General features: G+C 32.8%; 1 protein-coding gene and 1 pseudogene across 1 annotated transcript; both read left to right on the top strand.

The window, feature by feature from the left end:
* The first annotated feature begins 1,978 nt into the window (after positions 1 to 1,978).
* Positions 1,979 to 11,687, top strand: LOC115973281 (annotated as a pseudogene).
* A 5,347-nt stretch (positions 11,688 to 17,034) lies between these two features.
* Positions 17,035 to 25,052, top strand: LOC115973285 (subtilisin-like protease SBT4.3). The gene is made up of 10 exons (XM_031093541.1): positions 17,035 to 17,130; positions 18,728 to 18,819; positions 18,916 to 19,007; positions 19,117 to 19,363; positions 19,501 to 20,002; positions 20,223 to 20,314; positions 20,405 to 20,623; positions 20,753 to 20,864; positions 21,903 to 22,116; positions 24,508 to 25,052. Exons 1-10 carry the CDS (start codon positions 17,035 to 17,037, stop codon positions 25,050 to 25,052), a joined length of 2,211 nt encoding a protein of 736 aa, XP_030949401.1.
* The last annotated feature ends 344 nt before the right edge of the window (positions 25,053 to 25,396 follow it).

The raw sequence follows: 25,396 nt of genomic DNA, 5'->3' as shown, positions 1-25,396 counted from the left end.
TCCTTGATTTGCTACTTGAAGGAGTCAAATAGAGTTCAAGTTGGGCACAAACACTACCTAGACTGACCCATGGACAACCTTAATCCTATGGATAGGTTCTACGGCTAATCCATGTGTGGGTAAGGCCTTTATTAACCTGGGTCATTTACAACTAGGAGGCCTATGCTTAAATCTGGATCTAAGTGGACCTTTAATGGATTGGTGTGTAGCTCGTTATTGTGCTCAGAAACTATTTTATGCAATGACACAGGTTGTGAATTGGTAAGATGAGCTTTAGGGAGCTTAAGCCTAAATGGAGCTTAAGGTCCCTCACTTACCTCTAACCGAGGGTAGTATAAAAAAACTATTGCAATTGTGTGATTACTGATTAGCACTCATTAGAAGAGTCCTTGTTAAATCTAGGGTATGGAATATATCTGAGTCTAACTCTCTATCTATAATGGAGTCACCATTGTGAGCGCATCGCCCCGTGTCGCAAGTCGTATGACATGTTTTACTTTCAATAGGGGAGTATGCCTTGGCTGGGTGTACCATTGAGGCGGAGGGTTGGGAGTCATCATTTGTTTTAGGTTTAGGAACCAACTTGGGCACCTATATATTCTAGGACTAGTATTTAAAGAAGATATGATGTACCCAGATTTTAATTTCAGGTTTAACTATATAATAGAATTTAAATTCAATTAAATATATATTAAATAATAACGTTTAAAATTGTGAGATCTCAAGAGTTTATGTAACATAATGTTATGAGGTTAATTAAAAGTCAATTTTCTTCTATATATATATATTATTAGTATTATGCTCGTGTGATGCATATTTTATTTTAAAATTATATGTCAATAAATTAAAACTATAATAATAATTAGTGAGCCTCTTGAAAGTTTGATAGAGTTTTTACCTAAAGTAAATCGACTATCTTAATAACTAATGAGTCACATGACAAAAATATTTTAAGTTTACTATAATACATACATATATTAAGCCATTTCATGCAAACACGATATGTATGCAGTGGGTAAATTTTACAATATTAACAGTTTAACCCATAAAATTATTATATAGAATCAAGATAAACATTAAATTACTTGAAACTTTGGTAATAATATTTTAGTAGAAGTAGAATTTTAAAATATTCAGAAACTTTTTTGCAGACGAGAAATATTCGAAAGTTTACAGTATTAAAATTTTAGGCAAAGTAAATTATTGGTAATAGAATTTAATGTATGGTAAACTTTTTTTTTTTTTTTTGGAGACAAGTATGGGAAGCTATCTTAATAATTAATGAGTATAAAAACTTGTCACAATGAGAGAAGATAATCACTTAGCGAAATCACAAATTTTAAGACCAAAATTTTATTATATAGTATAGGATTATAAATTATAGAGCATAGAGATATTGATTACCAATTTACCGTGTACATGACCTACATGTTGATGATAGCTGACTGACTAAATACATCTGCATGTTTTTAAACATTTGAATTCTAGGAAGCCAAATCAAGATCTTTGAATAAATTAACTGCATATGTAGCTTAAATGGATACATATTAATTCTTAAGAAAAAAAAATTAATGGATAGATATAGAAGTTAGAGCCAGCCTTTATGCTTACATAATTTAGTAACATAATGCGGGAGGATTCATCCAAAAGGAAAAAACAAATGTGGGAGACGGGCAACTTATATATTTATCACTGTCAAGTTCAAAGCTGCCAGCCTAAGATCTCTCCAAGGTTTTATCAAGTAATATGCCATTAATGGAAGCTGCCTCATAGCAATTACCTAATGGCCATTATAAACGATAATATATCATCCTTACTAATTCCAATCAATGTCGCTAAAATGGCATAATTTTCATAGCTCATAGATGCATTTAATAAGAAGGATAGCAAATTATAATGCTCAATAGACAAGAAATTCTTAACTCTCAATCCTGATATAAAATACAATTTACTACTCTTTAGTTTCAGAATAGGAAAAATGGCTATGTATGGATCTCTTCTGTTTTGTTACATATCTAACATTCTCATACTCACCACAAGCTTAGTATGTAGAGCCGCAAATGAAGATAGAAAGGCAAGTGTTATCTTTGTTGCTAAAGAATTTATCTTTTATTTCTAAGGTCCAAATGACTAGTAAAACTAGATTGCTACACATAAATCACTCCAAACTGCCATTTTATCTGTCACTCTTTGTGATATTCTGCGTAATTATAAACATTTGATGATAAATTGATAATGATAATGATGATACAGGTCTACATTGTGTACATGGGGATGGGGTCACTTCCTGCAGGTCAATACTCACAACTGTCTAACCACCTTAGCATGCTACAAGAAGTTATTGAGGGCTGGTAACATTTCTATATGATGATCATTTTTCTTTGAAAAAAAAAAAAATTTAGACTTTACTGATACTCTCTCTCTCTCCCTCTCTAGTTCTGTAGAAAATTGCTTGGTTAGAAGTTACAAAAGGAGTTTCAATGGATTTGCTGCCAAGCTTAATTACTGATCGTGAAAGACAGAAGCTTGCTAGTGAGTACTACATTCAAGAAAATTTTGTTATATCGTTTCCCCAAAGATTCACATAATTTTATGGGTCATATCATTATAGCATGTATTTACATACTGTGATGTGCAGATACGAATGAAGTAGTCTCTATTTTTCCAAGCAAAACTTACCATCTTCACACAACAAGGTCTTGGGACTTTCTTGGTTTTTCTGAGACAATTGAAAGGAACGCCATTGCTGAGAGTGATGTCATAGTTGGCGTTATTGACACTGGAATCTGGCCTGAATCAGAGAGCTTCAATGATGAAGGATTTGGTCCTCCCCTAAAGAAGTGGAAGGGTGAATGTAAAGGTGGCCAAAATTTCCCTTGCAATAAGCAATGTTTTTTTTTTTCCTCCCAGCTTCTTGTTTATGCATGACACTGAAACACAAAACACAACCAAAAAAAATTGTCATTTTTCAGCTATGTTTACTCCTCTAAAAACTGATGACCAATATAGGACCGTCATATTTCAGCAAGATCATTGGAGCTCAATATTACTCATCAACATCAAATGATAATAGGTCTGCAAGGGACCATGATGGTCATGGAACCCATACTGCCTCAACGGCATCTGGCAACAAAGCAAAGGGTGTCAGTTTCTATAAAATTGCACAAGGTACTGCAAGAGGAGGGGTCCCTTCAGCGAGGATTGCAGCATATAAAGTCTGCTATGTAGATGGGTGTGCAGCAGTAGATATCTTGGCTGCTTTCGATGATGCTATTGCTGATGGAGTTGACATTATTTCCATTTCATTAGGACCAAATTTTCCAGAGCAAGATATCAGCCAAGATACCACTGCAATTGGTGCTTTTCATGCAATGGATAAAGGGATATTAACTTCTCAATCTGCAGGCAACAGCGGTCTAAGAGCTAGTGTGGTAAGTCAAGTGTAGCTCCATGGCTACTTTCTGTAGCTGCAAGTAACAGATCACCAAATCATAGACTCTAATTTTATCATTCTTATATCTTCTCACATACAATGCTGTCATTGTACATTTACTGTTTATGTTGTATTCAATTTCTATATTGCATTCTAACAGTCCTCCATTTACAGGGAATTGGAATAAATGGTTTCTCATTAAACGGAACTAAATTTCCTCTGGTTCGTGGAATAAATGCTGCAAAGAATACATGCTCTACCTCTGAAGTGTAAATTCTGCCACCCAAATTGTTACTGATGAAATATTAATCATAAAATGAAACTTCAAATTCTTTTTGTATTTATGAAGATTTGATTAATGAATATTCTGTATTAATTAAGAAGGACAAAACTTAGGTACAGTACCTTAGGTGTTGTTTCTTAGATTCCCCTCTTAAAATTTAGCCATGTGGATTTTTTCTAATGGGATGGAAGTATATTTTTTAGTTAAGTAGCCACATGATTGAATCTTAAAAAGGGAACCTAAGGAACAACATCTAAGTATTGTACCTAAGTCTTGCCCAATTAAGAAACTGAGTGTACAAGAAGATATTTATACAAGGAAGAGAAACTCTCTAAACTAACTTCCAAACTATACGGATCTTCCCTCCAAAACCCTGTTATGAAATTGATTTAAGTCTCTCATCAATTTCTTCTTTGAAACTATTACTGTTTTTGGAACTATCTTTTCTTTGTTTGTTGACTACTTTTACTACACTATTTCTTTCTATCTCTTTTGTATCTAACTTCCTACGTATTATTTCATTATTTTGTCTTTCATACAATTCTTTTGAACTATCATCATTATTTCTAGGACTATTTTCTAGACTATCATCTTTTTTCTCTTTCCTAATCATAATTCTTTCTTTTACTATGTCTTTTCCTATATCTAGCTCTTTACGTAGAGTTCCATCTTTTAAATTGGTTTGATGTCTTTCTATTCTTTCTAACATCTCTTTTACTATACTTTTCTATTCTTTTAAATTTATTATTTCTACAATATTATGTTCATTTATGTCTGTGGAATTTTCTTCTTTAATTTCTTGTGTTACCATTTTTGCTTTTGTCATTGGTTTTATCTCTATATCATCTTGTTTTATTTTCATTTTTATCTTTTCTTTCTTGGCTTTTTCTTCCTTTCTACAATCCGTAACATGGTGTCCATATTTCCTACACCTAATACAAGCAATAGGTATTTCTATAGAATCTTTCAATTTTAATAAATATTCTTTCTTGTCTTTATGGTGATTCGGTAGATTTTCTATCAGTTTTATTATTATGTCTTTTTGTTTTCTTTTTCTTTTATTAATTTTAAGTGGGTTGGTTGATTTTATTTCTTCCTTTTTCATTACTTGATCTATCTCTTTTTTCTTAACATTAAATATTTCCATTAATTCATTTATTATGTCTTTCTCAAATTCTAATTTACTTAGTTGTTTAACAATTTTATTATGTCTGTCACATTGCTTTTTAGTATGCCCATATTCTTTACATTTATGACAAATAATATTTCTAACATGTCTGTCAGTATTCTCATTTTCCGATAACTCAGTAATCTCTAAAACTGTTATGTCCTTTTCTGCTTCTTTTTTCTGCTTCTTTTTTCTGCTTCTTTCGTCTCTATTGGTAAATTTAAAATTTCTATCTTTTTAACCAATTCTATTAAACTGTTGTTTTCAGTTCTATCAATTGATTTAAGTCTCTCATCAATTTCTTTTTTGAAACTATTACTCTTTTTGGAACTATCTTTTCTTTCCTAGTTGACTACTTTTACTACATTATCTCTTTCTATCTCTTTTGTATCTAACTTCCTACATATTATTTCATTATTTTGTCTTTCATACAATTCTTTTGAACTATCATCATTATTTCTAGGACTATTTTTTGTCTTTTCTAGATTGTCATCTTTTTTCTCTTTCCTTTTCATAATTCTTTCTTTTACTATGTCTTTTCCTATATCTAACTCTTTACGTAGAGTTCCATCTTTTAAATTGGTTGGTTGTCTTTCTATTCTTTCTAACATCTCTTTTACTATACCTTTCTTTATTATTCCTTTTTCTTTGTCTCTTTCTAACTTCATCTCTTGTATTGTTTCTATTATGTCATCTTTCCTATCATTATTCTCTTGGCTGTCTATTGAATTTCTTACTTTTACTACGTCTATCATTCTTTGCACTTCTTGACTATAGTCTTTTCTATTACTATTTATGAATCTGTCAGTGCTTGCTAAACTACTATTTTTTCTATCATACCAATTATCTATCACTAAAGATGATCTTTAATGGGGTTCAAAGTTTCTTTCTTGTTCTGAATTTAAAGATTTAATTTTTTCATAAAGTTCCAAAAAACTGTCTATTCTATTATCTCTATCATTTTTTCTTTCTACGGTGGTGGTTCTTTCAATAGCTTCTAAAGATTCCAATTTTTTATTAATCCTATCTAAGAAACTATTACTGTGTCTATCAGTTTGTCTGTTGATTTATTACCTGTGAAAGTACCCCAATTATTTGTATTATTATAGTTATAATTATCCATATCACTGTCAGAGTCAGAATCAGTTTCATAATCCATATTACCATTAAACCAGTCATTATCTATATCACTCATTCTATAACCTTCATCATAATCTATATCCTTCATCATAATCTATATCATTATAGTCCATGTTTCAAATTAGTGTGTGCCTACCCTAAGTGTGAACAAGCAAAAGATGATGAAATGATAAATGTATTTATTCTATTTCCAAGCAATTAATAATTACTGGCGGAACTATTACTAACCACTGGTTTCCTTGTTATCGGGACCACCTCCTCGGGAAACTCCATTGCGGGACCATCCAAACACATGCCTGTCCATCGGCTAACAACAAAGGGGCTAACCAACGCGAAACTATGGTTTGCCAACGAGTCTTTAGGCTGACCAACGCTAACAAGGAGCAAGTAGTGGCTATGCAGTAATAAAAAGCCTGATGCAGATACTAAGGTAGGCAAAGGGGGAGCAGTAGGGTCAATCTTGAAGAATGACCCATTTGATGATGTTGCTGAAGTGTTATCATTACCTACATCTTCTTTATGTGTTGACAAATTTGACATAGTCGCGTCCTACCTTAATTCTACAAAGTATAGCTTCCTATTTAGTCCTGTTTATTCTTTGAATTTGCTTTCTTTATATGAATCAATCGTCCTTATGTTTTACTTTACAGAGAGCCTCAAGCAACCATTCTAAAAAGTGAAGCCATAAAGGATCATAATGCTCTAAGAGCCGCTTGGTTTTCTTCACTTGGGCCGAATTTCCTTGTGCCAGAAATCTTGAAGGTACATGTTTTTTGTACCTACAAAAATCTTTGCCTCAGAATTGATTACATTGTATTATGCTTTTATTTCACTGCAGCTTGATATAACTGCCCTCGGTGAAGAAATCTTGGCTGCATATTCACCAATTGTTTCACCCACGTCCAGTTCTCAAGACAAGAGGCGTGTCAAGTACAATATATTGTCCGGAACCTCCATATCTTGCCCTCATGCTGCTGGTGTAGCTGCATATGTCAAAACTTTTCACCCTGATTGGTCAGCTTCAGCCATCAAATCCGCTATTATGACTACTAGTAATCTTTCTTAATTCTTCTTCTGTCTTTTTATTTATATTTTCTTGGCTAAGTACAAGAATTCTTTCTTAAAGTTTATTTTGCTGAATCACCAACTATTTTGTATCTATAGCTTCGCCCATGAATGCTACCAAAAATTTAGAAGCAGAATTTGCTTATGGATCTGGGCTAATCAATCCAACAAAACCTATTTGTCTGGGGCTTGTTTATGATGCTTCTAAAAAAGACAACATCAAAATACGATGCTTCTAAAGAAGACTACATCAAAATGCCATGTGGTTTAGGGTATGATGAAAGGAAACTTAGACATATTACAAGAGCTAACAGCCCTTGCCCCAAAGTTTCCAAGAAAGTGTTGCCTAGGGATCTAAATTACCCATCACTGACAGCTATGGTCAGTACATCAAAGTCTTTTAGTGTTGCCTTTCACAGGATAGTTACGAATGTAGGCTTTGCAAACTCCACTTACACCATTGACTACCCAGGAGAGAGCACAACAGTAATATAGAAGAATAAACAATGATAAAATAGATGATAAAGAAGAAAATAGCAAAATAGATATATTCAAAATAAGGTTAAAATGGAGTATGGAATATGAAAACTGAAACAAGTAAAATCTTACTTAAAATAAAACTTCTTTCTTGAAAACAAACTTCTTTCTGATACAAGCTTGAAAATAAACACTGTCTAAAGAGTTACAAGATTACAAAATAAAACTGTCTAAAACTAAAAGGTTACAAGGTTGTCTGAAGGGAAGATTACAAGATTACAAAAGGAAAGTAGAGTACAAAAGTCTTTCGGAGAGAAGGAGAGGGAAAGCTATTACAAAGTCTTTCTTAAGCTTGGAATCTTTTGGAAGTCTAGAAATTGGAATTTAGAAGCCTATTTGGAGTCTTTTAGAAGCCTATCTTCTGTCTGCGTAGTCCGTCTCTTTTATAGATGTAGTGAACCATGGTAAATTAACCTGGGTAGGTAAAGTTAACTCAAGTTAAACTGTCGGTAGGAATCATATATTCTGGGAATCAGAATCTGTCAGGATTCTTTTTGTCACATTCTGTCACATGCAAGTAAACAGTAGTGACTCATCTGTCTTTATCTGTCTAGGAATTTATCATTTTCTTGTTACGCATGCTAGTAAACAGTGATGATCTCTGTCTGTATTTGTCTGGACTATCTTGGACTTGTTTGGAGGCTATTCACACATGCTGGTGAATAGTTATTTGCTATGCTGATGAATAGTGATCTGTTGTTGTGAATAGTGATCTGTCATTGATTTCTGTCCGGGAGAGCATTCTGTCTATCTTGGAGCATCTAATCTATATTTGCATAGTTATCATAATCTAGTGGATCAGAATTATCCTCATATTACTCATGCTCATGAACTACTCCATAATTACTACATAGAACGCAGTATGAAATAGGAAGATAAATAGGAATATGATCCTTTGCTGTCATCTGTCTAGGATCCTTAACATTCTTTCTTCTTCCAAAAAGCCTCATTGCTGAAGGTCTTGGACTATATACGGCTATTCTGTCAGTGTAGCTGAATAAGTGGAAGCCTTTGTCTAATTCTTTTTGTATTTCATAAATCTTGTTACTCATGAAATTAGACCATTCTTGAGCCAGAGCATCCGGATCATCAAGTGATAAATAATTATCTCCCGTATACCAGTTGTATTTAGGGATACATCCCCAATCATGGATAAGGACCAGAATGTGTGCTGGCTGAACTTCCATATGATAACTATTGTCCTAAACTGGAAGAGTACTCCATATAGTAATCCTCATATAATTAAGTCCTCCAATCTGTGCAGCCACTTCTTGGATGACTTTAGGAAATAAACTAATCTGTCTTCCAGAAGTTATGATCAACTTGCTAATAAATCCTGCTTCAAGCATTTTAGATAACCATAAAGGATTACAAATTACTGGATCTTCTGTCTCTGTATTGATAAGTAATCCCGAATAGGGATTGTATCTGTCTCCTGTTCCTTCAAAAACTCTGTCTGCGTCTTCGAAACTTTCATACCATGTGGCCTTATGAGATAGCCATGTATCATCTGTCATATCTTCTGTCTTGATAAATGCTGTAGAGACTAAAACTTTAAAGAGCTGCATCCATCTATCATAAGAGCTTGTTAGTGCTTTATGAGTTAATATCTTCTGTTGGATTTTAGGAAGTAAAGTTCTAATGGCAAGTCTCGTTTTTTGCTGAATCTTAGGGTGGAGCTTTGAAAAGCTTGTTCCCATAAGATAGTTTTTTAGAGACTGTGATTCTGTCTTTGTGGAGTTTGAATCTCCATCCTCCTTGCCAGGGAGTTGACAACCAAGTGCTTCAATAAATGCACCGGTGTTCACAAGATATAATTCCAAAGCCTTAAGGGTTTTTTGGAATAAGGATTTCTGTCTAAGGGTAAAGGCTGCCTGTAGATTATCAAGAAGTAGTTTAATATGAAGAGGAAGGTCTGTAAATTCTCTGCCTCGGATGATGAGGTCAGTGCGAAGCACTTCTTGCAGAATTTCACTTTTGCCATCACATGAATACATTGCCTCTATTAGCAACGTATCCTGAAGGGATATTGTCTCTGTCGAGACGCCTTCATGCCTATGTGAAATCCTAACATAAGGTTTTTGGGATTGTTTAGGTTTGGGTTGCACCACTGGTGCTGGTGCCTTGCCCTTTCCTTTCATGTTTGCCTGGGAGGTTCTTTTACTCATAGTAGTCTGCAAATGGGTTTTGGGAAAAGGATTACGTCTTGAAAAATGATCTTGAAAATAAATATTTTCTTGCGAAGCTTCTATAAAATTTATTTTAAAAACTTTTCTGTCAATATCCTTTTGTAAAATCTTTTCAAAATGTTTTATAAGAAAAGCAAGAAAAACATTTATAATAAAACAAACTTTTCTTTGTACACTTTTGTGCTCTTGCTGAGTAGTAGTAGTATCATGATAAAGTCTATTGGTGTCTAAGTGGCTAGAATTCAAAATACTCACAAGGTTTATTATGATTTTATTTGTCCTATATACAATGCTATATCTCTCATTCTGCAGTATAGCTTCTCCATAAAGTCTTTCATTAATAGGAAAATCTGTCAAGGGGTTATAATTAATTCTGCCTGTCAAGAAATTAAATCTGTCAATGTTCAAGAAATTACCACAATTAATGTTTTCTTTAATGATTAATAAAGGAGAATCTGTCAAAACTTCTTTTATTAAAATATTTGTTATATGAATATTTAAGGATACTATAAATGGTGTAAATATGTCATTTATTATAATTTTGTTTGGTACTTCTATCATACTGTCAGTCCATATACTATCAGTCCATGCATATTGATTACAAAAGATTGTATCCATATTGCCGTCTTTTATGCCTTTTCTACTAAGTTCTTCTGTATGAGGAGATTGGACATTATGTTGGTGCCTATACAAAAAAGTAATGGGGAAATAGGAACAAATCTCTGTCTCTTTATTTTGTCTCAATTTCTTTTTGTCATTTTCTGTCAATTGGTCATCTAGTAATATTTCTGTCTTTAAAGATGACAAGCTTGTTTCAGCTCTATAGATTCCTCTTTCGTTGATATCTTTTAAAATAGTAACCTTTTTAGAAGAGTGTTTTTCTTTCAAGACAGGTGGTACAATGAATCTAAAGAATATATCTTTTCCCAACACATTAGTTTTAATTCCTTTATCTGTCACTAAAAAGGGATAAAGCAAAGCCATAAAAGGAGTTTCTAAAATAATTTTAGAAGGAAGGTCTTTAATTAAAACAAAGGCTGTTTCAAAATATATTCCATCATTGCATATATGAACATTAGGTATTTTATAATTAATTATTAGTTTTTCTCCATTGGCCTGAATTAATCTTTCAGATGATTTTTCATGATACTTAAAGGGTATTAGTTCTTCTTGAATAAAATTCATGTTAGCACCTGAATCTATTAAAACAATTTATGTCAAAGAAAACTCTTTATTAATTACAAAAGTAATTTATGTATGCTATCTTTGGAAAATTACTCTGTCAATTAAACTCAAGAAATTCTGTCTATTGCTATCAAATTTATTATTATTATTATTTGAAACATCAATATCTGTAACTTCTTTATCTGTAGGAGGATTAGGGGGGTCTATCATGGGCTAATCAATCCAACAAAAGCTCGTTTATGATGCTTCTAAAGAAGACTGCATCAAAATGCCATGTGGTTTAGGGTATGATGAAAGGAAACTTAGACATATTACAGGAGCTAACAGCCCTTGCCCCAAAGTTTCCAAGAAAGTGTTGCCCAGGGATCTAAATTACCCATCACTGATGGCTATGGTCAGTCCATCAAAGTCTTTTAGTGTTGCCTTTCACAGGATAGTTACGAATGTAGGCTTTGCAAACTCCACTTACAAGGCCACGACCTTCACAAATTCGGAAGTGAAAGTAGTAGTAGAGCCTAAGTGCTCTCCTTCAAGTCCTTACATGAGAAGAAGTCTTTTGTGGTGTCTATTACCGAAGGACTAAGAGTTTTGCCAACTGATTTCTTAATGGCATCCTCATAATTGGTATGGTCTGATGGAAGTCATAGTGTAAGGAGTCCCGTTATTGTGTATGCGCTGTCAAATTGATCAAGGGTGAAAAGAAATTATGCAGTGGATTATTTACTTAAAAGTATAATTATGCCAAGTGTTCCATTTGGTTTTAAAATTTGGCCGTCACCAATTGCAAAGCAATAAACGCAATATGAAAAGGAAACATGATATGGTGACAAAGTACAAAATTCAAGGAAAATGTTAATCTACTACAAGGTGACGCATCCAAATAAGCAATCTACTGATTCTACTCTAATAAGAGAAGTTTGGTGACAAAGTACAAAATTCAAGGAAAATGTTCCCAAGAGAAAAATCTACTACAACGTGACGCATCCAAATAAGCAATCTACTGATTCTACTCTAATAAGAGAAGTTTGCAGATCTAGTGCAAAACCTTTGTTCATAAACTCTACTAGCTAGATGAATTTACTATAGAAGCATTCAACAACTTTAGAACCTCTAACTCTTGAATTTTATGAATGCTCCACAGATGACACACCCATGTTTCCCGTCCCTAACCTTCAACCAACTCCAAGAACATCTTAAAGATTTGATTGACTTCAAAACAACTAAGTTCCTATGATTTTAACTTGATCAGTCGATTACACGAATATCAATCTTGAATATCCACTCTCTGAACTCACAGGTGGTGGCTTGAATGATTTCTTAATAGGGTTCACGACAAAGTGCCTCTCTAGCCATATAAAGTCGAGTTATAATAGTGTCTTTTATACATGTAAGTAGGGTACATAATATTGAGCAAACAACCTACAACAATAATTAATGACACATCAGCCCTGATTCTCAAACGACCGAGATTTGATCTAGAGTAGTTGAACTCTGCATGAACTGTATTTCTTGAGCTACTTCTTGCACAAATGGCCTTAAACATGATGTAACTTGTATAAATTAACTATAGACAAATTTGACAATTACATTGTCATGGAATATACCAACTATAAACTTAACAAAGGGTATTATCTACATCTAATTACCTTAAATACCCAATGTGTCATCCTGGTGCTATTAAACCTTCTATAAAAACTTTTCTTCGTAATACTAGTAGCTCTGTGCATAGTTGTCAAAATGTGAATCGTATCGTGAATCGATTTTTAATTTTTCTATTTCGTGTATCGTATCGTATCGTGTATCGTAAGATATACAAACATTTAATAAAATTTATAAAAAATTATAAATATACATATATATAGGTGTGGGGCTCAATAATTTGTGGCCCTGGCCCATTTTTACATTGTGGCCCAAGGCCCGAGCCGAGGAAGGGTATAGCCGAGGATGGGTAATATAAGTCCAAATAGTCTTGAGACACAGTTGAGGATGATTCTGTCCTCGGTAAATCCGAGGTCCCCCTGGAAGAAAGGGCAAAAACGGTATAGGAATAGTTTGGGAAAAAAATCTAAAATATCTATGTCAATAGAGAAGGAGACGCTGGATATTATAACGACCAAGGACAAAGGGAAAGCTGCCATTACTGCCATTCAATACTCTACACCTGACAGAGCCATGCTCTTCAGCTTTTATAACCACCCCCAACCACTCTAGGTATGGGCTGACAGGACAGGTCTTAAGTCCTAGGAAAGTGAGCTTATACGTGGACGCTGGTGAGAGGATAAATGCCCGTATAAAAGGATAGGAGAAGCAGTGTGAAAAAGAGGGGGGGGGGGGAACAATCCGTCCTCCCAGCCATGGTGTCCTAGAAGCAAGGAGAATAAGAAGAGCATAGAGTTCCCCAGACTCCACGGACGAGATTCATTGACCGGAGCCAACCCGAACCACTGTCCGGTGACCAAGACCTAGCCTTTTAAACCCAGGCTCTACAAATGATATTGTTTGGGCCCTCTTTACGTACGAGCCCAATATTATCTTGGGGTCGTTACGAATCGAGACCTTACAATAGGGTATATTCATTCTAAATTTTGAATGTATTCAACTAATGACTAATTTATTCATCACTTATGTAATAATATTTAACAAGCTAACTAAATAAATCAAACTAGCATGTGTTTATAACATACACATTCAAATTACTTAAATTCAAAAGTGATAATATATTACAAATGACCCAAAAATAATAATTTATTTTCATCATATTCATCAAATTGCCTAATCAAACCCATCTAAGTCATCGCTATCATCATATTTATAATTTTGCAAATTTATTTCTTCATTAAAATTTTCTTCATCATTATTCATTATTAACATTTACTATCTCTTATTGTTCTTTTTATTTTAATAAATTTTTTATAAACTTTCTTTTGGTATTCTATTTTCTTGGACTTATAACAATAACAATAAAAATAAAATAAATTTTTAAATATTAAAGTGAAAGGTAAGTATGTATTGTGTAGTCCAATTGTAGGAGAGAGAGGAAAAAAACTTATGAATATGTTATTTTAGTAGGCTAAATTAAGTAAACTAATAATTTTTCACTAAAAACAAGTCTAACAACTTGTTAAATTCAAATAAAAGTACAAATTTTAACAAAAAATCTCATTTTAAAGTATTTGTTTATGTATCGTACGATACATATGATTTTACGATATGATACGATTCATATGATACGCATACTGTATCGTATAATTCATGAGCACTTACGATACGCCGATACGATACGAAACTTTTTCCACATAATACGATACGTATTGCGTATCGTACGATATTGACAACTATGATTCTGTGATTGCTCTAAGTTCAACAACCTTCTCGCCAGCAAGTTCTTGTTGATATATTTTATTGATGTTGACAGCTTCCAAGGTAGGCCTAACTTTTTTATAACATCAAGAATTTAGAAAAGTAGAGTTTTTAAATAAATTAATGATGACTATAAAAATCTTAAAATTCATATATGATCGATATACAGACAATTAAAAAAAGAGCAATTTGATAAAGAAATAAGTGAAATTTAAAAAGTCATTAATTGACTTATAGTAGAATCTGAAGCCATAAATTTGGTTGAAAATGCATTAAAAGGAAAATTTCCATGATCACAAATTTGTTTAAATGGAAAGAAATTAATGTATTTAAGGATATATGCTATTTGTTTCAGGGAATAAAATATTATAATCGGTCAAAGAATGGTAAAAATGGCAAGAGCAAGTTAAGGAGTAATATTGCTTATTTATGGACATGTATTTAAGATAAAAAATTATGACTTATATTCCGAATATAGTGTTCTAAAAAATTATTCCTACATATTTTTCTTCTTCTTAACTTACAATGTTTCATCAGTTATTTTTCAACCATAACCATCTCTTGAAATTTTCCTAATGCAAATCTTTTGAAAATTTATAAATATAAATTTAAATTTCTTATATTTTTCTCCAAAAAAAATTCTTATAAAATTTATGCATTTCAAATATATTTTTGAAAGTGCCGTAAACTATCTTTTTTATTTTATGAACTTTTTTTTTTGAGAGACTTATTTTATGAACCTATTAGGCTATTACTATCCCTTTTAAAGTTAATGGTTTTTAAGAAAAGCATATTGAATCAATTAGTTAATTACATTTATATAAGTGTCGCACCGGAGCATTTTCATGAATGAGTTTACATTCAAATTAAGTGAAGCTTCAAAAGAATATTTCATAATTAATAATGTCTCCTTAAAAAGAGATAAATAAAACTAAAAACAAAATTTTCCCTAAATTGAATTGTTAAAGAAAATTTGACTTATTTGCTTGTTCTTCAACTAATAATTCCATATTGGGTAGATATAGATTTGAATGGTTAGTAAATTAAAAGAGGTAGTGGTTGGTAGCAATAAAATCTTATAATATATTTAAGAATAAGTACAACCATACCCAAACAACCACACACCCAATCAATTGTAATACCCATATATAAATCCAACCAAATTGGGACTCTAGTAAGATATTATTAGGTGTAGTAGAATGTATTGAATTTTAAGTAAAATGCTAATGTAACAGTCTCTTATTAGATGTGTAAAACATGAGTTTTACATCCAATCCTGAGCAAATTCAGACTCTTTTTTTAAATATCAATTGCACTTTAATACTTTCTATATTTATTATCTTTTTTCTTCAAATTTTTTTGACTTTGAGGATTTTTTTTCATTGGAAGACGCCGTGAATCAAGCCAACCAATTATGTAATTCTAGTTATTTTCTTTTTTAATGAACACGAGTCTATAGAAAATATATATTAAAAAATTTCTTAAAAAAAAAAGAAGTGCTACATCTATAACATTTTCACAACAGATTATAAGTGGTTAGTTGTTATTTCAAATTTGAACTTATCACTGAGATTACTTTTTTGCTCCAACAATAATAGCTAGTAACAACCTGCTTCTTATGATTTGTTGTAAAAATGTTGTGAGTATGGCATTTCTTTAAAAAAAAAGAAAAAAAAGAGTCTAAATAAAATTAATTGCTTGCCTGGTAAAATGAGTAAGTTTAAAGTTTAAAAACTTTAAAATCATAGAAAAACAATGCACCAATATTAATGAAAATCCCCAAACAACTTGGAAAAAAAAAAAAAAAAGACTCGAAACAATATGAGAGTGATAATTTTTTTTTAAAAAAAGTCTTCAATAAAAAAAAGTCTAACTCGAGACCCAAGCAACGACCCAAATACTTGGGTTGGATTGGGTATCTGTCTGTCAAACTTGATTTTTATTGGGTTGGGTTGCGGGTGACCGTAAACCCGACCCAATATCACTTATATTCGTACACAAATGTCACATAGCAAAATAAATGGTAGGGAACAAACATAAGTGGAATTAGTGGGCAATAATATCGTGCCACATTGGCGTGTGTAATTGTGTTCTCTAAGATGTGTTCACTAGTCATTATCCAGGAAGGATTCATTCGAAAAGAAAGCATATGCATGCGGGAAGAGCAACATTATAGATCACTGCGAAGTTGCAAGCTACCATCCTAAATTCTATCCAAGGTTTTAGTTGGTAATACCATTATGAACCTGACTCATAGCAATTACCTAAATTAAAGACCATTCTCAAGGAAATGACAATATCGTGGAGTATAAGGATCTGTATAGTTGACATGTGTGCGTAAAATAACTGAACTATATATTACAACATAATTAGAATCATCCTCGATAATTCTAATCAAAGTTTTCCTAAAAATAAAATCTTCCAATAAAAGTTTCTAAGTTTAATTTTATTCCATAGATGCATTTTTCCTTTTTATAAGGGGATTTGTACCCGGTAAGGAAGTACTAGATAAATGACAAAACTTTTGGCATTCCATGCATGCATTTGGAAACAAGAAATTAAATGTGAATGCTTAATAGACAAGAGAATCTGAACCTTAAATTCTTATATAAAATACCATTCACCACTCTTCCTCTAAAAAAAAAAAAAAAAAAAGGTTTTCGGAATCAGGAAAATGGCCATGTATGGATCTCTCCTGTTATGTTACATAGCCTACATTCTCATACTCACCATAAGCTTATCATGCAGAGCTGCCGATGAAGATAGAAAGGTAGTTATCTTTTTTTTTTTTTTTTTTTTTTGGTAGATAAAAAATGGGTAGAGGGGGGCGACTGCTATGATTTCCCTTCTTGAGCATGACCATAGTAGTAACCTATCTGATTTTAGGAGAGACTCCATACTTCCGGTCTATAAGAAACTCATTTATTATCTTTGGACCGTTTAGGATGGAGACGGGATATAAGAAGCACTAACACAGCCTAGGAAGCACAGGTGCAGATTCGGGTTAGGGTGCGATGCGGTTCGGTGACTTAGCAATTTTTGAAAAAATAGGGTGTGAGTGTGGCGGGATACGTTTATTAATAAATTATTAAATATATTTTTATTTATATTTCCTATATATTGCTAAGCATATTTTTTTCATATAATGGTAAACATAGACCAACTTAAGGTTGTGTTTGTCAATATGTAAAATATTTTTTAAGTGTAAAATATTTTTAGTTGAAAATATTTTACATAAAGGAAAACATTTTTTGCTGTTTGACTATGTTGTGGAAATTACACCGGAAAATTATTTCTCGTGTTTAGTCTTGGATGTAAAAAATTTATTTTCAAAAAATGGAAGCACAAGCCAGTTGCTAGCCACCACCACCACCAAGGACAAGCACGACTCACCACCACCCACACAAAATCCAAATCGTGAAGAGGGAAAAAACCACCACCATTGCTCTGTTGTCGTCACCACTCACAGATCGGTCCACCACCACCCACACAAAACTCACCAAAACACCACCACCCACACCACCACAACAACAACAAAATCAGAGATCAAAGAAAACAAAAATCATTGAGTTAAGGCACTAGATTGGTGACATGCAGTGGTTGATCTGGCCTCGGTTGGTCGGAGGGAAAGAGAGAGAAGGTAGATTGGTGAGGGAGAAAGGGATGACAAAAGGGTAGAGAGAGAAGTCAAATCTATTTGGAACGAAGAAGGAGAAAGAAGGATTAGAGGAAGAGAGAGAGAACAGTTGGTGAGGGAGAAGGAACTACCACAACCCAAATTGATTTCGGAGTTTACCTTGATCGGTGCTCTCTCTCTCTCTCTCTCTCTCTCAGTTCGGGTATGCCTAGAAAAATCATTTGAAGGTAAATTCAAAGTGTAAACAATTTTACCCCTTGGGCCCACTTATTTTACGGTCAAAGATATCAAATTTCAAGTTGACTGAATTTCAGCCCAAACCATACACTTCTTATGGTGTAAAATGTTTTCCCAATTTCCATTACAGTCGAAACAAGCATAACCTAAGGGCAATAGTAGATAAGGAACCTTTGGGATCAATTTAATATTTATAGCCGATATTTAGGGGGTAAATTTTGCAAAATAATATCATTTTTTAATGATAAGTAATTATTTAAATTGATACAATTATCAAATTATTTGGGAACTTAAAAAAAAAAAAAAACAAATAAGACATGGAAAGGGAAAAAAAGGGAAAGAAAACCCTGGAGTCAAATGGTGTATTTTGCCGTGTTTATTTACTTTATTTTTTATTTTTTTATTTTAAACACCATTTTTGGCTTGTTTCGGACCGAATCGCCCGTATCGGCCACACCTTGTGAGACTCTTTTCTGCTTTAATGATAATGCAGGTATACATTGTGTACATGGGGTCACTTCCTACGGGGCAATACTCACCGTTGTCTAACCACTTTAGTTTGCTTCAAGAAGTTGTTGAGGGCAGGTAAGCTACGATTGAGAGGTAACATTGCTTTTTGTTTTTATTTAAAAATAATAATGTCAGATTTTTCTAATTCTCTTTCTCTTTGTCCTTCTCTAGTTCTGTAGAAAATTCCTTGCTTAGAAGTTACAAAAGGAGTTTCAATGGATTTGTTGCCAAGCTCACTGATCTTGAAAGACAAAAGCTTGCTAGTGAGTGCTGCAAGACAATTTTATCATATCATTTCCCGAAAGAGTCGCATAATTTGATGGGACATAACTCATAACATTATAGCATGTATTTACATACTGTGATGTGCAGGTAGGAAGGAAGTAGTCTCTGTTTTTCCAAGCAAAACTTACCATCTTCACACAACAAGGTCTTGGGACTACATTGGTTTATCTGCGGCAGTTGAAAGGAATGCTGCTGCTGAGAGTGATGTCATAGTTGGCTTTATTGACACTGGAATCTGGCCTGAATCAGAGAGCTTCAATGATGAAGGATTTGGTCCTCCTCCCAAGAAGTGGAAGGGTGAATGTAAAGGAGGCAAAAATTTCACTTGCAATAAGTAATTTTTTTTTTCTCCCAGATTTTTGTTAATGCGCAATACTGAAACACAAAACACAACCAAAAGAAGAATGTCATTGTTCAGCAATTTGTACTCCTCTAAATGCTGATCATCAATATGGAACTATCATATTTCAGCAAGATCATTGGAGCTCGATATTACTCAACATCAAATGAAAGTAAGACTGCAAGGGACGATATAGGTCATGGAAGCCATACTGCCTCAACGGCAGCTGGGAACAAAGTAAAGGACGTCAGTTTCTATGGAATTGCTCACGGTACTGCAAGAGGAGGGGTTCCCTCAGCGAGGATTGCAGCATATAAAGCCTGCTATCCAAATGGCTGTGAAGATGCAAGTATATTGGCTGCTTTCGATGATGCTATTGCTGATGGAGTTGACATCATTTCCATTTCATTAGGACCAAATTCACCTAATGCAGATTTCAGCAACGATGCCGTTGCGATTGGTGCTTTTCATGCTATGGAGAAAGGGATATTAACTTCTCAATCTGCAGGCAACAGTGGTCCAGATAAAGCTACTGTGGGAAGTATAGCTCCATGGATACTTAGTGTAGCAGCAAGCAGCACAGATCGCGAAATCATAGACAAGGTTGTCCTTGGGAACGGAAAGACACTAGCTGTATGTATCATCCACTCCTATATCTTTTTAAATCCATTCTAGTCATTGTACATGAGTGTGTTCCAATTTATACTCCACCAATTCAATCATAGAATACCATTTGTACATAAGTTGTGATTGGTAGCCAATAAATTGAAACACAAATGTGAGACTCTGGATTTTTATTGTCATGTATGTATTGAATATCTATTTTGCAATCTAATGGTTCTCCATCAAAAAGGGAATTGGAATTAATGGTTTCTCATTAAACGGATCTACATTTCCTCTGGTTGATGGAAAAAATGTTGTTGTGAGTGAGTGCTCTGATTCCAGGTAAATTTTTTTTGCTATTCAAATTGTTTTAATATATATTTTAATGATATATTAATGATAAAATGAAACTTGAAAATTCTTGTATTGCAGTTATTGCATTGTAGGGTGCCTAAACAGCACTTTAGTGAAAGGCAAGATTGTTCTTTGCGATAAGCCTCAAGGAGATGATGGGGCCAGCAGTGCTGGTGCAGTTGGATCGATCTTGAAGAATGAACCGTTTGAATATGATGCTAGTATCTTCTTATTACCTGCATCTTCTTTAAGCGTTGACAGACATGATATAGTCGCATCCTACATTAATTCTACTAAGTATGGGTTTCTATATAGTACCCCTATGTGTTGTTTGCTCTTTGCATTTGTTTCTTTTTGCTATTATTATCATTTTCTTTGCATTTGTTACTTTAAATGAGTTGGTCATCCTTGTGTTTTAATTTATAGAGAGCCTCGAGCGACCATTCTAAAGAGTGAAGCAGTAAAAGATCGTAATGCCCCCAAAATTGCTTCATTTTCTTCACGTGGGCCGAATATCTTTGCACCAGAAATATTGAAGGTACATGGCTCCAGAATTTTTTTTTTTTTTTTTTAGGGAAAATAAATTTTGTGGTCTACAATGTTTCTTTATTACAAATTTGTTCATAGTATTAGCAAGAAAATAAAATATAAACTATTAGTTCATTTGACATATAGTTTCATAATACAATGAACATACTAATTATTATTACTAAGATGAAATTTTGAAAATCATCCATTATTTTCAAATACAATAAAAATATTAATTATTATCGCTAAGTGAACTTTAATTATTATTACTTAGAATTCTTTTATCTATTAGTTTGTTTTAACTCTTTACCATTCTTATATTTAACAATTCAGCTCAATTTCGACACTATTGTTCTTTGTAATTGTATTAAGTGCGTTTGGATTTTGATTATAAGCCAACTTATTACTTCATCTTTTTTTCTATTATTTGCGAGTCTTATGTAAGTTCCTACTTATTTTATACTTTCAGCAAAAAGTTAGATAAATTGTTCCCAAATAGATACTAAGATAATTTTTGTTGTGTTAATATTTGATTTTGTCTTCACTTAATAACTCTTGGCTTGTCCCACGTGCCCAGTCCTTACTCAACAAATAAAAAATTAAAAGCACTTCAAATTCAACAACTAATTTTTATTTTCAAGGTTTTAGATTAAATTGGCTTGTTGTTGGGTTTTTTTTTTTTGGTTTAAAAATGCTAAGATATTCGTAAGAGAATTTTAAGGTTATTTTAGTTGTGCTTAAAAAATAAATTTAGGGCTAGAGTGTTCAAAATTTTATTTTAGAGGGTCAAAACAAATAAAAGTTTTTATATTATATATATATATATATATATATATTCGCCAAGTCAGGGGGTTCATTTGAACCCCCTAGGCTATGGCTAGCACCGCCCATGAGATACGTGCTTTTGGTACCTACAAGCTCTTTTGTCATATATATTATTCAATAATTGGAAGATGGAAATTTAAACTTTTGATGTTTCAGTTCTGAAAACACCTAGATATGCCAATTATATTGTATTATGCTTTAAATTGGCTCACATGTGTTGCAGCCTGATATAACAGCACCAGGGACAGAAATCTTGGCTGCATATTCACCGATTGTTTCACCCACATCTTTCGTTGAAGACAAGAGGCGTGTTAAGTACAGTATATTAAGCGGAACCTCCATGGCTTGCCCCCACGCCTCGGGTGTGGCTGCATATGTCAAAACGTTTCACCCCAATTGGTCTGCTGCAGCCATCAAATCTGCCATTATGACTACCGGTAATCTTTTTCAATTCTTCTTGTGCCTTTTTATTTTTCCTAGCTAAGCAGTTTTCGCTAGGATTTGACTTCACAGGGGGGAAATTTATATACACATGCAAGTGCACTGTTAACATTTTCCATATAGTGTGGTTGAGACCAATCTGAAATATAAAAAACACTCATGTTTAGAGTCTTTTGGGTTAATATTGCAAAATTTGAACTTAATTTGCGTTATAGGTACTGTTTGAACTTAATTGGAAAATTGAGGAAAGAGAAAGAATTTCGGTAATAGTGTTGCCGAAATTCAACAAAAGTAGGAGAGAGAAAGAAGAGGAATTTCGGCAACGCTGTTACCGAAATTCCTCTGCCCAAATTCCTGCCCGGTCCTGTGTAAAAAAGCAATTGCGGCAATGCCATTGCCGAAATAGGGAAAAAAAAGAAATTTTTTTTTTGGTAATTGTGGCAATGGCATTGCCGAAAATGGGGGAAAAAAAATTGAATGGAATTATGGCAATGTCATTGCCGAAAATGAGAGGAAAAAAAAAATGTTGTTGCTGAAATCTGGGAAGAAATTTTAAAAAAAGTGTTACGTTCACAATATTTTTATAATATTTTCATAACAAATCACATGTGATTAGTTATTATTAGTTAAAATTTGATTTTAACACTGAGATTACTTTTTTAATCTAATAATAACAACCTGCCACTTAAAATTTGTTGTAAAAATATTGTAAAAATTGTGTGTACCTATCATTTCTTAAAAAAAAATATAAAAATAATAGAATTGTGGCAATGGAATTGCCGAAATAGGTGTAGAAAATTTTCACCTATTTCGGCAATGCCATTGCCGAAAATGTGAGAAAAAAAAAGAAAAAAAAAGAAAAGAAAGAATTGTGGCAATGGGATTGCCGACATAGGTGAGAATTTTCTACACCTATTTCGGCAATCCCATTGCCACAATTCTATTATTTATTTATTTTTTTTAAGAAATGATAGGTACACACAATTTTTACAACAAATTTTAAGTGGCAGGTTGTTATTATTAGATTAAAAAAGTAATCTCAGTGTCAAAATCAAATTTGAACTAATAATAACTAATCACCTGTGATTTGTTGTGAAAGTATTATAAAAATAGTGAACGTAACACTTTTTTTAAAATTTCTTCCCAGATTTTGGCAACAACATTTTTTTTTTTCCTCTCATTTTCGGCAATGACATTGCCATAATTCCATTCAATTTTTTTTCCCCCATTTTCGGCAATGCCATTGCCACAATTACCAATTTTTTTTTTTCCCTATTTCGGCAATGGCATTGCCGCAATTGCTTTTTTACACAGGATCGGGTAGGAATTTGGGCAGAGGAATTTCGGTAACAGCGTTGCCGAAATTCCTCTTGTTTCTCTCTCCAACCTTTTTTCTTTCTCTCTCTTACTTTTGTTGAATTTCGGCAACACTGTTGCCGAAATTCTTTCTCTTTCCTCAATTCCCCAATTAAGTTCAAACAGTACCTATAACGCAAATTAAGTTTAGATTTTGCAATATTAACCTAAAAGACTCCTCATGTTTATATCAAGTGATGTTTAATGCCAAAAAAAAAAAAAAAAATCAATAAAACAGTATTAATCTGTAAAAGAATTTTCACATGAATAAATCAATTTTTGATTTTTTTTTAAAGTCAAAATTTCACTTATGAATGGAAATTATTTATATAGTGAGACAGAGACTTCAAGTACAACATACATAAAATTATGTTATTTTGGAATTATCCGAAATTTCTATTGCTTATTACACAATTTTTTTACGAAAGAGGATAAATTATTATAGTTAGAATTTGAGTTCATGTCAGGAGTTTAAAAAAAAAATTTATATATTTATATATATATATTTTTATTTTTAGAGATAACTAATATATATTTTTTTCTTTCCCCAACCTTCATTTTTTTAAATAGGTTTTGAACTTTAGAAATGCTGATAAAATATGGATTTCTCTTTTTAATGAATTCTGACATATAAAAAAGATACTATTATATTTTTAATAAGTTATATATATATATATATATATATATATAAAAGTTAATAGTGATTATAATTTTTTTTTGAGACAGTTTCAACCTATGGTGTCCGCTCCTAATGATGGCTCTTTATCATTAGACTAAGATACCAATCAGTTTTTGGTGTAGGCGGGGATTGAACCCTAGATCTCTTATACGATCATAAGAGACTTTACCAGTTTAATATAATCAATTTTTTAAAAGTAAATAAAAATAAAGTTACAATTAGGGGGCTCCTATAAAACAGCCTTGGCTTCGCCTATATGGCTAAGTACTAGTAAAGTTTTTGTTTTTGTTTTTTTTAATGGAAAATAAAGTTTTTTGTTGCTAAAAATCACCAATTCATTTTGTATTTATAGCTTCGCCCATGAATGCAACCAAAAATTTAGCAGCAGAATTGAGTTATGGATCTGGGCAAATCAATCCAACAAAAGCTGCTCATCCTGGACTGGTGTATGATGCTTCCAAAGAAGACTACATCAAATTGTTATGCGGTTTAGGCTATGATGAGAAGGACCTTAGACTTATTTCAGGAGATAACAGCACTTGCCCCAAAGTTTCCACAAAAACATTGGCCAGAAATCTGAATTATCCTTCAATGACGGCTATGGTCAAACCGTCGAAGTCTTTTAATGTTACCTTTCACAGGACAGTTACGAATGTAGGCTTTGCAAATTCCACCTACAAGGCCACAACCTTCACAAAATCCAAAGTGAAAATAGTTGTAGAGCCTGAGGTGCTCTCCTTCAAGTCCTTATATGAGAAGAAGTCTTTTGTGGTGTCTGTTACTGGAGGACAAAGAGTTCTGCCAACTGATTACTCAATGGCGTCCTCATCATTGGTATGGTCAGATGGCAGTCATAGTGTAAGGAGTCCAGTTTTTGTGTTTGCACTGTTAACTTGATCAAGGGTGAAAAGGATATTGTTTTGACCCCGATTATATTATGTAACAGATTATTTACTTACCAAGAGTTTCGTAGTTCAATTAGTTGGTATCTTTTGGTATTTTTAACGAATACACCAACACTTTAAATCCCCCTTCTTATTTGTAACCATGGAATTAAGAAAATAAAATAAATAAAAAGTCTAGTTATGCAAATTGTTCAATTAATTTTTAACAATTAAAGAATAAAACGTAGTCTACAACATTTGTGCACCTTTTTTTTTTTTTTTTAAATCTCCTTAATTTGATATTTTTCTTTTAAATCTATTAAAGGTAAGAAGGTTATTGTGAGTCTATGCCAAAGA

Source organism: Quercus lobata, unplaced genomic scaffold (assembly GCF_001633185.2).
Source record: "Quercus lobata isolate SW786 unplaced genomic scaffold, ValleyOak3.0 Primary Assembly Scq3eQI_2008, whole genome shotgun sequence".
NCBI classification, from domain to species: Eukaryota; Viridiplantae; Streptophyta; class Magnoliopsida; order Fagales; family Fagaceae; genus Quercus; species Quercus lobata.
Note: the sequence above shows the minus strand (reverse complement) of the source record. Positions and strands in the feature narration are given on the sequence as shown.